Source organism: Oryctolagus cuniculus, chromosome 12 (assembly GCF_964237555.1).
Source record: "Oryctolagus cuniculus chromosome 12, mOryCun1.1, whole genome shotgun sequence".
In the NCBI taxonomy this organism is placed as follows: domain Eukaryota; kingdom Metazoa; phylum Chordata; class Mammalia; order Lagomorpha; family Leporidae; genus Oryctolagus; species Oryctolagus cuniculus.
The window spans coordinates 66,303,536-66,318,575 of NC_091443.1; the positions used below are offsets into that span (position 1 = coordinate 66,303,536).

A 15,040-nucleotide genomic window follows, 5' to 3' on the forward strand; every position below is an offset into this window, starting at 1 on the left:
GTAGCAGAGAGCTGGATCAGAAGTAGAGCAGCTGGGACTCAAACCAGCACCCATGTGGGATGGTACTGCAGGTACTGCTGGTACTACAGGCGGCAGCTTTACCCACCACACCACAGCACCGACCCCTGCTCCACTTCTGATCAAGCTCCTTGCTAATGTGCCTGGGGAAGCAACAAAGGATGGCCCAAGTATTTGGATACCCGCTGCCCACTTGGGAGACCTGGAAGAAGCTCCTGGCTCCTGGCTTTGGCTCGGCCCAGCTGCAGCTGTTGGGGAATGAACCAGAGGATGGATGATCTCTCTTTCTCTCTCTCTCTGTCTCTGTCTCTCTCCCTTTCTCTCTGAAACTTTGCCTTTCAAATAAATAAGTATTTAAAAAAAATATATGAGAGGCAGGGAAAGCTCCCATTTGCAGGTTCATTCCCCACACGCCCACAATAGTTGAGGCTAAGCCCAGCTAAAACCAGTATCCAGGAACTCAATCCAGGTCTCCCACATGGGTGGGAGGGATCCAATTACTTGTGCTAACATTTCCTGCTTCCCACAGTGCACATTATTAGAAGTTGGATTAGGAGTGGAGCCAGGACTTAAACTCATGCACTCCAGTATGGAATACTGGTATCCCAGGTGGAGTCTTCACTGCTAGGCCAGATACCTGCCCCCCGGATGTATGGGAATGAGGGGATGGGAGCTGTTAGGAAATGTAACAGGTTTGTTATAGAATGTGATCCATCATCAGGAATATGCTAGCTCATCACACCACCTGGGGAATTTCCAGTATTCCTTGAAAATTAAATTTAGCTAGTAAAATAAAACTATAGAACTTGTGACTTTCACTGGGACCCTTACACTAACATTAACAATATTGTGTACATTGCCTTTATTGTCAGATCACAAAAGATGTCATTAAAGAATTTGCAGATGATGGTGTCAAATACCTGGAACTAAGGAGCACTCCCAGAAGAGAAAATGCTACTGGTAAAATTTAATTAGCTTCTCAGTGAAAGTCCAGTTCTTTCCCATGTGCTTTGGTCACTGACATGTTTGTGAGTTGTAAATGTGAGGCTGTGCTGTTGTAATGCTCTCTGTTTTCTTAGGGACCTTCAGTCAACAGAGTTCAAATCACATGGTGGATGTTGTTAATGATCCTGAAGTAAAAATTGAACAGTTCTGTTTAAGAGAGGGAGAAATGCCTGTGCAAATCTTTTGTTCTTCCTTGTTTAGTTTTTTTTCATTGCGAGAAAAGGACACATGTTCCTTGCGTTGTCTCAAGCATAGGCTAATTCTTGGTCTCTGCATTGCTGGCAGTCTTGACACAATGCCATGAATGGATGCAGAATCACATTTTGTGGCAGGCACTGAAATGTAGGTTATTCAGTCACTGTTCAAGGACTGATAGTTCCTTAGGCTAGGAATACACTGTGATGTGGTAAAACTTTCCTGAGTTGAGGTGAGGGGTCTTGTGGACTGAGGGAATTTTTGCGTCCCTATTTCCATTCCAGCAATGCCAGGAGAGATTAGGTAATGTCATTGGGTCCCTCTTAGCACTTGTCTAAAACCTAAAGACACTTAGGTGTGTGTAACATTGTGCTGCGTGTGTGTAACCTGTGTTGTGGTGTGTGTAACCTTGCAGTCATTTAGAGATAAACTCTTTGGAACTATTATAATGAAGTAAATGTTAAGATATAGCAAGGAAGTGTCTTTTTTTTTTTTTTAAGATTTATTTATTTATTTGAAAGGCAGAGTTAGAAGAAAAAGAGAGAGAGAGAGAGATCTTGCATCTGCTGGTTCACTCTCAGATGGCTGCAATGGCCTGGGCTGAGCTGTGGCTGGGGCAAGTCAAAACCAGGAGCCAGAACTTCTTCCGGGTTTCTCATGTAGGTGCAGGGGCCTAAGCACTTGGGCCATCTTGAGCTACTTTCCTAGACACGTTAGCAGGGAGCTGGATTGGAAGTGGCGCATCTGGGACTTGAACCAGTGCCCACAGGGGATGCCAGCACTGCAAGTGGAGGCCTAACCTTCTATGCCATAGTGCTGGCCCCTTGAGGGAGATTCTTACCTCACATTTTGAAACTATAGAATCAGTTCCAAGCTGGCAAGGGTAGCAAAGGGAAAAAGAAAACTTGCTGATTGGTAGAGATTGCTCTTCTAATGGAGATTCAAAGGGAGGATTTTTAAAAAGATTTATTTTATTTATTTAAAACAGGACACAGAGAAAGAGATCTTCAGTCTACTGATTCATTCCCGAAATGGCTACAACAGCCTGTGCTAGGTTAGGCTGAAGCTAGGAGCCAGAAACTCCGTGTGGGTCTTGCTCGTGGTTGGCAGGACCCAAGCATTTGGGCCCTCTTCCACTGCCTTCCTGGGTGCTTGAACAGGGAGCTTGATTGGAAGCAGAGCAGCCAGGACTCAAACTGTTCTAATGTGGGATGGTGATGTCACAAGTGGTAGCTTAATCCACTGCACCACAATGCTGGCGCTGAAAGGGAGGATATTACCCTCAGTATGCAACAGTAGGAGAATGGCTAAATGAAACTTAATGGAATATTAAGCAGCCATTGAAAATATTTGCAGACACTCGAATGATGTAGGAAAGTACTCAGAGTACAATGTTAAATGATTAACTGAGGTACATGGATGCCTACTAGTGACTAACCTATTTAAAACTGTATATGTGTATATCTACACAGACACATTAATTATCTCTGGGTGGTGGGATCACAGGTGATTTTTTTTTTCTCCCTTACAATTTTCTGTATTTTACTAGATAGAGATCCTTCACTAACAGAAAGCATTTAATAGTCAAGGTAAGGGCATCTTAAAGGATGCCTTTCTGGGGAACAGTCTTGTAGAGCCCACCAGAAGAGGACTTAAGCCTTCAGCTTTGGAAGAACATCTCTGTGGCCTGATGAGAAATGCTGAGCCTGAGCCGGATTGAGAGGAAAAGGACCCAAGTTAGGATTTTGCTTCTGGAACAGCAGAAAAAATATCCTGCTGATAGAGAAAAATGTTCTTCCCTCCCTCCCTCCTTTCCTCTCTTCCTCCCCCACTTCCTCTCCTCCTCCCCCTCCCTCCCTCCCTCCCTCCCTTTCCTTCCTTCCTTCCTTTCTTTTTTAAAGACAAGTGTTAGAAAAGGTCATATTGTTGTTTTGTTAGAATGAGCAGTTCAGATTGTTATAGCAATTTGTGAGATTAATTTCATGCTAACTGAATCTAACAATTTTTAAATAGGTTTGTATTTTATATATCCTTTTCTTTTCACTTCATTTTCCTGGTACTTTTTTTTTTTACTTTTTAAATTTTGTTAAAAGTACAGTGATTACTTACTAAAATGTACCAAAAAGTACCACATTTTCACTAATCTTTAACTGCACCCTTGTCACAACATAAAATGAAAATGTACCTGTTCATACAGGGATGCTAAAGTTGAGGATGAAATAGTTGATGATTTCTTTACATATGTTTTCCATGTGTCCATTCCAGGAATGACTAAAAAGAGTTATGTGGAATCCATACTTGAGGGTATAAAACAGGCCAAACAAGAAAACTTAGACATCGATGTTAGGTAAGAAGATTATACCTTAGTAGTTACCTTTTAAAAACTAGAATGTGAAATTTTATTGTTTTGTTTATAGAAGTAATGGGTTTTTAAAAATCAACCATTACAGCCAGCGCTGAGGCTTACTAGGTCAATCCTCCGCCTGCGGCGCTGGTACCCCGGGTTCTAGTCCCAGTTGGGGTGCCAGATTCTGTCCCGGTTGCTCCTCTTCCAGTCCAGCTTTCTGCTGTGGCCCGGGAAGGCAGTGGAGGATGGCCCAAGTGCTTAGGCCCTGCACCCGCATGGGAGACCAGGAGAAGCACCTGGCTCCTGGCTTTGGATTGGTGCAGCACGCCGGCCGTAGCGGTTATTTAGGGGGTGAACCAACAGAAGAAAGGCCTTTCTCTCGGTCTCTCTCTCTCACTGTCTTAACTCTGCCTGTCCAAAAAAAAAAAAAAAAAAAAAAATTACCTGACTGCAATAAAAACAAAAAATAGAAGCAAGAGTCCTGTTGCTTAAAGTAAGAATACAGTTCTGAATTTATTCCCATGGCAATATAATTCTGGATACTTTTGCTCAAGTAAAGTATGGCTCTCCATTCTTGTTAGCTAAAATGGACTTCTGTCAGATTGCCTTTATTCAGCAGCTCATCTAACTGTTCCTCCTCATTTATTGTACACTGCCTTGCTTTCTGTTCCAACAGTAGACCAAGTCTATCCCATCTCAGCACTATTGTACTTCCTGTTACTTTTGCCTAAAACATACTTCCACCAACCATATCCTTGCACAGCTGGCTTCTTCTCATTCCTTATTCCAGTCTCAATGTAGCCCTCATTTCCTCAGATGGCCCTTTGAGCCCTCTGTCTAAAGTATTCACCCCTTAGGGCAGGCATTCTCTGCCTATCTCTGCCTCTGCTGCTGCCACTCTGCCTTTCAAATAAATAAGTCAGTAAATCTTTACGAAAACAAATAAAGTGCTCACCTCTAGGCCCAGTGTTGAAGCCTAAAGTGCTTGGGTTCCAGACCTTGCTCTGCTCCCAATTCTTGCTTCCTGTTAGTGCACTCCCTGAGAGGTAGCAGGTGATAGATCAAGTGGTTGTGTCCCTGCCACCGACATAGGAGACCTGAACTGCATTCATGGCTTCCAACTTTGACTCAGCCCTGGCCATTATAGTCATTTGGGCAGTGAACTAGCAGATGGTAACTCTGTCTCTTCTTCTCAAATTAAAAAAAAAAAAAAAGGTATAACCCTCTACTGAAATCTTCCAGTGAGTCATTTCTTTTATGACATTCATTCATTTATGACAGCAACATAAAGAATCATCTTGTTATTTTTATGTACATGGAATCTTCAGAAAGTTCATGGGAAATTATAAAAAAAATTGCATAGATTATAAAAAATCTTGTAATGAAATTTTTTTTACTGTTTATATACTCATTTTTATTTATTTGAAAGAATGACAGAGAGAGAATGAGTTCTTCTGTCCACCTATTCACTCCCTAAATGTGGATAGGGCCAGGCCAAAGCTGGGAGCCATCCATATCTCCCATGTGAGTGGCAAGAGCCCAAGCACTTGGACCATCACTTGGTGCCTCATAGGCACATTAACAGAAAGCTGGATCAGAAGATGGAGGTGGGATTTGGTTGGTTCCAGGTATTTCAATATGGGATGCAGGTATCCCACGTGCAGCTTAACCTGCCATGCCACAACACCCTCTCTAGCTTGTTTTTTGAATTCCATTTTTCCACAAACTTTTTGAAGTACCCATGTATATACCCACACTAGAGTGTTATTTAAGGGAGGCCGGGGGCCTTGCCATTTGATTCACTACTGTTTCTGTAGTACTTAGAACAAAGCTGGCACAGAGTAGGTGCTCAGAAAGGCCTTGAATGAAGAAAGAAGGAAAACTTGCTGTATAATTCAGACTGTAAGAATCTAAAAATTAAACTTAACTAGACTAACACCCCAATTAAAAACAAAGTAAAGAGACCTAGAAATGACTTATAAATGTATAGAAAACTATTAACCTCATTAATCAGATAATTTTAAAATGAGACATGAGTGCTATATTGTCTTCATCTGCTGGTTCACGCCCCAAATGGCCACAATGGCCGTGGCTGAGCCAGACCAAAGTGAGGAGCCAGGAGCCCCAGCCCGGTCTTCCATGTGGGTGCAGGGTCCCAAGCACGTTGGCTGTCTTCTGCTGCTTTCCCAGCCACATAAGCAGGGAGCTGGATTGGAAGTGGAACAGCTGGGACTTGAAACAGCACCCATATGAGATACGGGTACTGCAGGTGGCAGCTTTACCCGCTATGCCACAGCGCTGGCCCCCACCACCTATTTACTTTGAAAAAAATTGAATATGGGTCAGCATTTGGTACAGAGGTTAAAACACCACTTGGAACACTCAAATCCTATATTAGAGAACCTGAGTTGGAATTTTGGCTCTGTTCCCAATTGTAGCTTCCTGCTAATGTTCACCCCAGGAGGCAGCAAGTAATGGTTCAAGTACTTGGGTCCTTGCCACTCACTTGGAAGACCTGGATATAGTTCCTGGCTCCTGGCCTTTACCTGATCTAGCTCTGACTGTTGGAGGCATTCAGGAAGTGAACCAGCAGATGGAAGATCACTGACTCTCTGCCTTTCTAATATAAACTAATTAATTAACATTTTAAAATAAAATTTTTAATCGATTAAGCATGTGGACTAGCTGTAACTATTAGTTTAAGGAAAAACATGTTAATAACATGTCAACAACACAGGTATACAATCAACAAAATCCAGACTGTGGAAAACTGTATAACAAACAACCTCATTTCTTCAGCAAATAAATTGCAAGAAAAGAGGTGGATTGAGGAGAGTAGGGAGGAAGTCATGGCTATGGATTAAAAGAGACTTAAGAGACACATTGACTAACACAAAGTGTGGACCTTATTTGGATCCTGAATCAAGCAAACTGTGAGAAAAACCAAACACATGAACAAAAAATGAGACACTTGGAATCTTAAGCACTGACTAGACACTTGACTCTCTGTGGGAATTCAAGTCTCATTCTGTCTGGCAGAGTGAAATGTCATGTCTAGGTTGAGACAGGCCCTACTTTTCCTAGTAAACTATGTTACATGCAGCCTGCTGTGCTTCTCTGACCACAGTCAGAGGTGTCTTTTTCATCTCCACTATACTAATTTTCAACTTTGTTGTTCTTAAAGGTATTTGATAGCAATTGACAGAAGAGGCGGCCCTTCAGTTGCCAAGGAGACTGTTAAACTTGCGGAGGAGTTCTTCCTTTCTACTGAGGATGTAGTTCTTGGCCTTGACCTTAGTGGAGACCCTACTGTAAGTTATTTTTCTGAAATACGTTTAGTGGGCGTAGGAATTATCTTGGAGCATCCTGCATTCTTCAGAGGGTCTAGCAGGCACCGTGAAGGAAGCCCTATCCTGCAGTGGAGGACTGGAGTGTCTGCAGCAACTGTTCTCACTCAGGGTTCTGTGAAATAATTAGGCACCACTTAAAAAACAAAAAATTTGCTAGATTCTATGACTAGTTTCTCCATTCTTCTAGATCTAGTACAGGCTAATACCAATATGTATACACAGAGAAGTTAGTTCATTACTCACAGTGGATGGATGGATGTCTAAAGGCATTGGGGCTTAATTATCTCATAGAGCTCCCAGTTAAGAAAGGTTGGCCTGCGGTTTGTGAATGTCAGATTCAAGCAGACATGCTGACATTTTGGGACAGATAATTCTTTGTTGTGGGGGCTTCTCTGTTCACTGTGGTATGCCTGGCTGCATCCCTGGCTAGACAATCAGTAGCAACATCCTGATTGTGACAATCAAGAATTTCTCTGGACATTGCCAGATGCCTCTTTGGAGGGCAGGATTGCCCTGGTTGCAAACCACTGAATAAGAGAGTCCCATGAAACTTGGTTGTTTTTTTTTTTTTTCTTTTTTTAAGATTTATTTTACTTATTTGAAAGGCAGAGTTACACAGAGAAGTAAAGATAGAGATCTTCTGTCCGCTGGTTCACTTCCTAAATGGCCGCAATGGCCAGGGCTGAGCCAGACCAAAGCTAGGAGCCAGGAGCTTCTTCCGGGTTTCCCAGGCACTCGTTCCATCCTCTGCTGCTTTTCCAGGCTCATTAGGAGGGTGATGGATTGGAGGTGGAGCAGCTGGGACTCGAACCAGCACCCACGTGAGATGCCGGTGCTACAGAAAGTGGCTTGACCTGCTGACCCTGAGAAAGTCCCATGAAACTAGTTCTTATAGCTGTGTCTAAGCTTAGACTATTCTGCTTTTTTCATCTTTCCATTTCAGGAAAGTTATAGCACTATATATCTAGGTATCCTTTGAGAAATAAAATTTGGTGACTGCTATATCCAACTTAGTTGATTGACCTCAGATTCACTGATAGGGATACTAGACTTCTCATGTGCAGAGACAGGGCCTTTGCCAGCTTAGTATTCCCCAGTGTGTCTAGCACGTTGTAGGTGCTTTATAAACAGAAACTGCAAATAAATTCATCTGCCAGTATTTTTTTCCTTAGTTGATTGGGACAGAGTATCCAATTCCTGTTTGCCCAGAATTTTCATGCATGCTCATTTTTAATTTTTGTCTTCAAGATAGGACGAGCAGAAGACTTCTTGGAACCTCTTTTAGAAGCTAAAAATGCAGGTCTGAAGTTGGCGTTGCATCTTTCAGAGGTAAATAATGTCTTAAGTTCAACAGGGTAGCTTAAAATAGAAAACAGAATCATTTGTGGAAAAAAAAACAAAGAAACCTGGTATAGGAAAACATTTTTTAAAAAGGGAGATTAAAAATACTTTAAAATGTAAGTTAAAATGATAAAGGCATGACTTCTTTTAGTCTTTTTTTTTTTTTTTTTTTTTTTTTTTTGACAGGCAGAGTGGACAGTGAGAGAGAGAGACAGAGAGAAAGGTCTTCCTTTTGCCGTTGGTTCACCCTCCAGTGGCTGCCACGGCTAGCGCGCTGCAGCCGGCGCACCGCACTGATCCAAAGGCAGGAGCCAGGTGCTTCTCCTGGTCTCCCATGCGGGTGCAGGGCCCAAGCACTTGGGCCGTCCTCCACTGCCTTCCCGGGCCACAGCAGAGAGCTGGCCTGGAAGCGGGGCAACCGGGACAGAATCCGGCGCCCTGACCAGGACTAGAATCCGGTGTGCCGGTGCCACTAAGTGGAGGATTAGCCTATTGAGCCGCGGCACCGGCCATTAGTCTTTTTTTTTTTTTAAGATTTTATTTATTTATTTGAGAGGTAGAGTCACAGACAGAGAGAGGGAAAGACAGAGAGAAAGGTCTTCCTTCCATTGGTTCACTCCCCAAATGGCTTGCAATGGCTGGAGCTGCGCTGATCTGAAGCCAGGAGCCAGGTGCTTCTTCCTGGTTTCCCATGTGGTGCAGGGGCCCAAGCACTTGAGCCATCTTCTACTGCTTTCCCAGGCCATAGCAGAGAGCTGGATCAAAAGAGGAGCAGCCAGGACTAGAACCAGTGCCCATATGGGATGCCGGTGCCACAGGTGGAGGCCCCTATTTGTTTCTTAAATGCAGGAAATAATACTTAAGGAATGTATAAAGATTGAATAACATAATTCAGAAATTAAAGAAAAAAATAGAACTTCTCACTGGTACTTCGTCTCTCATTTCTAGACATCAGAGAGTCAGTAATCTGGTGGCAGAACTTAAAATCTAGAATCCATTTTTCACTCACAGGACTCCCTGTAACTGAACTGAGGCCCGGCAGAAGCCATTGATAAATACAATGGAACACCATGGGTTACTGGGACCCAGTATCTCTGGCCTATGCATAACATCAGAACCTGCTCTTTAGTTACTGTTGCTCTTATTGGAGCCATTGGCTGTAAAACTTTTCATATCAAAATGTTCTGATTATTTGCCTTTTGGGCTATGTAGGAAATAAAAAGCAAAGCTAGACATTTTTATGGTGACTGTGATATATATGTGATTAGCCTGGTCAAAATTAAACCTAGGCATACTATGTATGAAAAGTGTGTGGGCCCTGGAGTTAGACAGGATCCACCCTTAAATCTACCATTCAGTAGCTGTATCACCATAGACAACTTAAAAAAGCGGCTTTATTGGTTCATTCTCCAAATGGCCACAATGGCTGGGTCTGGTGCAGGCTAAAGCCAGGAGCCTGGAACTCCATCCAGATCTCCCATGTCTGTGGCAGGAGCCAGACACTTGGGGCATCTTCCATTGTTTTCCTGGGTGCATTTTCATAGAGCTGGATCAGAAGTGGGCAGCCAGGAGTCAAACCAGTGCTCGTATGAGATGTCAACGTCACAGGCATCAGCTTAACTTCTGTGCCACAACACCAGTCCCAGCTTTATATTTGTAACTATAAAAGTTGTACGTACCTGGGGACCAGCGCTGTGGTGTAGCAGGTAAAGCTGCTGCCTGTAGTGCTGGCATCCATTATGTGTGCCAGTTCAAGTCCCGGCTGCTCCACTTCCAATCCAGCTCTCTGTCCTCTGCCTCTGCTTCTCTGTAACTCTGCCTTTCAAATAAATAAATAAATATTTAAAAAAAGAAAGAAACCCTTTCTTTAAAAAAAAGAATTATGCATGAGTATTGGTCTCTTAATTTTGGCAGATGTACCACAGTAATGTAAGGTGAAAACTTTAGGGGGAACTAAAACTGAGTGAGGAATATGAGGAAATCCTCCCTGTACTATTTTTGCAATTTCTCTTTAAATGTAAAATTTTTCCAAAATAAATATTTTACTTGAAAAAAATAAAAAGCATTATTCTGAGAAGGAATTAAGGCCTTCATGGCACAAAATGAATCAGAATGTCTGGCCTAGATCCTGGAATGCTGTCGAGCGAGGGTGGAGAGGGCATAAGGACCACGTGGGAAGCTTTCTGGGCCAAGCCTGGTAGCAGGAACATGACTGCTGTCCACACTCAGTCATCCAGAGGCAAAGGGGCCCAGGAGAAGTAACTTATATGCACCTGAAGAAAATACCAGTGTGGGGAGTACAAGGTAGAAGGAAAAAAATTAAAAATGAAAAGTCCCCTTCCTATTTCAGTTCCCGTTTCAATTTGCTTTCCAAAGTTAAAATTGTTAACAGTTTTGTGTTTCTATTTTTCTGGACCTTTTATTAATATATATAAACACATATATTCATATATAACATATAACACACATGTATAGAGTTACAGAGTTTTATTTTTTGAAAATTATTTAATTTTTGTTTTAATTTATCTTAACATTTTATAAGGTTTTTGTGAGGCCTTCCTTAAAGAATTTATGTAAAAAGGCACAACTAGGCCTTATTAAGTGTATATTATCATTGAAATGAATCTAGGAAAATATTGAGGTATGAATGAGAAGATAAAAGGCAAAGAAGAGAGCTGGGAAGGTAAAAGTAATTCAGCTTCCCAAATGTTTGCGTTAATACTGGGGCAGAATACCCAGAATAGGAAAAAAAATCCCTTAAGAACCACTGAACCTTGGCCCTCCTCTCTCCACTTTTCTTAAGATCCCAAACCAAGGAAAAGAAACCCAAATGCTCCTGGACCTACTTCCTGACAGAATTGGGCATGGAACTTTCCTCAACTCTTCTGAGGGAGGATCCCTGGATCTGGTGGACTTTGTGAGGCAACATCGGATACCTCTGGGTAAGGTTTAGGGTTTCAGGCTCCTCTCCGGCCCTTTTTCCCCCAGTTTCTAGGTTGCAACCTATAGGTGAAGGACTGTTCTAAAAATGCAAACATCATTTAGAAATTAAAAGATGCACAATATGTGTACTTTCTGAGCTTTGTTTTAGTTTCAATTCCCTTTAGAATATAAACTCTGTGAGCATGAGGCACTTGTCTTGTTCATTGCATCATTCTCTAGTGCTTAGAACTCACTAATTTTTCAAACATATGAATTTTCAAATGATTTTAACAAAATTAACATGTGTTATGAAACTATAACACTTATTTAAAAAATAAGAATTATGGAAAATTCCAAGTATATTTTACATATCAGCCATTGCACACTTGATTGTTAACTTGCTTATGAAGTATCTATTTTGTTGCAGTCACTGCTGTAATTGCTGGGAATATAGCTGTAAGCAAAGTAGATACAAGGGTTCTTTTTCAAGGAATTCATATTTTTTAGCAAAGGAAAGACAGTAAACAAATATGCAAGAAAATGTCACTGTTAAGTTCTGTGAAGAAAACTAAGCAGCTTAAATTTAGTGATCAGCTGACCACTTTCATTTGGATGGTCAGGGAAGGCCTTTCAGCAGATGGAAAGAAGCAGTTGGCTGTAAACCATTTTATGGAATGATCAATTTGATAGATTTACCATTTAGAAAATGTGTGGGTGTTTTAACTATTTAGAATTGTCAGCAATTGATAATTTTTTTCTTTTTGCTGAAATTTTTAAACATGCACAAAAATAGAGAAAATGGAAGCCATTTGCATAGTTTTACTTGCTGGATTGGCCCAGCTCTGCTGCTAGCAGAGAGAGGGGCAGGTTGGGTTTTGTGTTGAGGCTGCCTAATGCAAGGGAACAGATGCCATCAGTGACATCAGTGAAGTATTTTACTCTGGAAGGCAAGTACAGTGTTTCAAAGCAAGAATTTGTGGTTTTTTTTTTTTTTTTTTAAGATTTATTTATTTTTTACTTGAGAGTCAGAGTTACAGAGAGAGGAGAGGCAGAGGAAGAGAGAGAGGTTTTCCATCTGATGGTTCACTCTCCAGTTGGCTGCAATGGCCGGAACTGCACTGATCCGAAGCCAGGAGCCAGGAACTTCTTCCAGGTCTCCCACACAGGTGCAGGGGCCCAACAACTTGGGCCATCTTCTACTGCTTTCCTAGGCCATTAGCAGAGAGCTGGATGGGAAGTGGAGCAGCTGGGACTAGAACCGGCACCCATATGGGATGCTGGCGCTTCAGGCCAAGGCGTTAACCCACTGCGCCACAGTGCTGGCCCCCCATGCCTACTCTTAGCTCAGCACTAAGAGCTAAGTTTTCTTACCTATGTTTTGGCCTTTGTAAGAGTAGCAAGAATTGCAACAACCCTTCCAAAAATCCCTTGCCTTGTTTATCACAACTGGTTTATAGCATGCCTCTTGCCTCTCTCTTTCATGCAAGAAAGAATCACATAGCATTGAAAGGAATATTAATTCCTTGCCTGCTACATTAATGTCATAGTTGCAGCACATATTTGCTGCATAAATACACTAATTGAATTATAACTTTTCGCATCACACATAAGGAAAGGCCAGTTTTTTAGAACAATAAACTATTGCAAATTAGCATAATTTGTAAAGATTTTTCATTGTCCAGTTGGTAAACACAGGATGAATTCATGTACCTTCTTGTACTACAAGCATTCTTTCTCCTTTGATCTAGAACTGTGTTTGACCTCAAACATCAAAAGTCAGACAGTTCCATCTTATGACCAGCATCATTTCGGATTCTGGTACAGCATTGCACATCCTTCTGTGATCTGTGTAAGGTGTTTTGTGTAAAGTATTTTCCGAGTTTCATTTGTGTAATGTAATAGCTGAGTTTCATTAATTCCAATGAGCACAACCTAGATGACTGCCTTGCATGTCTGAGGAGTTAGAGGGACTGGTGCATGGGAAGCTGTAAAGGGTTGGGGTGACTCTGGTCTGGCTCCATGACAAGTCCTGATTGGTACCTGGGGGAACTTAAAAGAAACAAAACAAAGCTGATGCCCAACACCTATCCCATGAAATTCTGCTAATTTGATCTGGGATGAGTTCTGGCCATAGACAGGTTTTTTGGGTTTTTTTTTTTGTTTTATTTTTTATTTTTTAATTTTTGACAGGCAGAGTGGACAGTGAGAGAGAGAGACAGAGAGAAAGGTCTTCCTTTGCCGTTGGTTCACCCTCCAATGGCCGCCGCGGCCGGCGCGCTGCGGCCGGCGCACCGCGCTGATCCAATGGCAGGAGCCAGGAGTCAGGTGCTTTTCCTTGTCTCCCATGGGGTGCAGGGCCCAAGCACCTGGGCCATCCTCCACTGCACTCCCTGGCCATAGCAGAGAGCTGGCCTGGAAGAGGGGCAACCGGGACAGAATCCGGCGCCCCAACCGGGACTAGAACCCGGTGTGCCGGCGCCGCTAGGCGGAGGATTAGCCTAGTGAGCCGCGGCGCCGGCCCATAGACAGGTTTTAAAAGCTCTCCCAGTGATTCAATATACAGTCAGGGTTTAAACACTCCTCTGTAATTTTTTTCCAAGTATCAACAAACCTGTTTTATTACAGGTATGCATAGGTGCATTTATAGGCCTTTTTTAAAACTCTTAAAAGAAGCATATGGTAAATATGAAAATAGACTCTCAACAAAAAAGTTGTTTTTTTTTTAAAGCAATTCTTTGTTCATTTAAAAATGTTCTTGTTTATATTGGCAGACCGATGATAAAGGTGTTTTTGCAACATACCTTTCTCAAGAGTACCGGCTGGCAGCTGAAACATTTAATTTGACCCAGTCTCAGGTGTGGGATTTATCGTATGAATCCATCAACTACATCTTTGCTTCTGATAGCACCAGATCTGAACTGAGGAAGAAGTGGAATCATCTGAAGCCCAAAGTGCTACAATTTTAAGCTATAATGAAGTCAACTACCTTTGGGTTAGTGTTGCAACCAGTCTTCTTGTTATATCCCATAAGCTGTCCACCACTGCTTTTAGGAAGCACGGCAGCCAAGTACCGTGGGCCCCATTACTGAACCATACCCATGGCTGGTGCTCAGTTAATATGTCTTAAACTGACTGAGGCCTTGAGATGTAGCTTACTTCCTTGCTGCTTACTTGGAAAGACTTTAAGTGCTGTTGCTACCTAAACTCCCTGTTCCACTAGTGATTTCTTTGATTTAGCAGTCCCTCCCCAATAGCTACCATAAAACTAGAGGAATCAAAGTAATTTCTTATCAAGAAAAGTTTTGGAGTGATAGCCTACAGTAAACGAGAAAGGGGAAAATAAATTACCACCAAGACCCTTATATGCCTGCTAGCTTGTGACGATAGTCCTGTATTTTGTTGTGCTTACTCTAATCAGACTCCTTTCACTTGAACTCCATCACTGTAGTTTTTTTCTTTTTCTTTTTTTCACTGGAGCTACCAAGATTTCTACTGCACTACTCATTTCCTTCATTTGCAAAGATCTCTCTAGTAGTGGCAAAACTGGAGTTACTGGGGTTCTGTGCGTGACCAGTAACCACACTACTGGTCACACTATCAGACTACTGGAGCAGGCCTACATAAACTCACACTTGTAACGTGTCTACTTCAGATGAAGACAGGGATAAACTAAGATCAGTTCTGAATGGTAAGAAAAAGAATGTATTACATATCAAAGTATACTTGAATTGCTTTGCTCCTTAGAATATATACCCTTGATATCAGGAAGTTGGGCTAATACTAATTTCAGTTGCTAAGGGTTTCTGAAAAGCATTTGTTCTCTTTGGGAACAGGGTGAAGGAAGCTCTGAGGTTTTTGAAGT

At 42.1% G+C, this 15,040-nt stretch overlaps 1 protein-coding gene and 1 long non-coding RNA gene across 8 annotated transcripts in view; one reads left to right on the top strand and one right to left on the bottom strand.

The window, feature by feature from the left end:
- Positions 1 to 15,040, top strand: part of MAPDA (N6-Methyl-AMP deaminase) — a 37,221-nt gene that overhangs the window by 12,677 nt on the left and 9,504 nt on the right. For 3 of the 7 annotated variants that reach the window (XR_011380885.1, XR_011380883.1, XR_011380884.1), the window contains 7 exons: positions 891 to 978; positions 3,484 to 3,565; positions 6,750 to 6,876; positions 8,164 to 8,244; positions 11,060 to 11,198; positions 12,927 to 13,027; positions 13,950 to 14,866. Coding sequence is in view for 4 of the 7 variants with exons in the window: in XM_070054108.1 (XP_069910209.1) it covers positions 891 to 978; positions 3,484 to 3,565; positions 6,750 to 6,876; positions 8,164 to 8,244; positions 11,060 to 11,198; positions 12,927 to 13,027; positions 13,950 to 14,144 (813 nt within the window). In the remaining 3 variants the exon portion in view is untranslated. Of the gene's footprint in view, positions 1 to 890; positions 979 to 3,483; positions 3,566 to 6,749; positions 6,877 to 8,163; positions 8,245 to 11,059; positions 11,199 to 12,926; positions 13,028 to 13,949; positions 14,867 to 15,040 lie in introns of those variants that run through there. The other 4 variants (XM_070054108.1, XM_008269104.4, XM_070054107.1 and 1 more) reach the window with 2 other exon arrangements.
- Positions 8,775 to 10,071, bottom strand: LOC138844674 (uncharacterized). Its single transcript, XR_011380886.1, has 2 exons — positions 9,936 to 10,071; positions 8,775 to 9,094 (listed from the first exon to the last, which is right to left on the bottom strand). It is a non-coding gene; the product is annotated as an uncharacterized lncRNA (long non-coding RNA).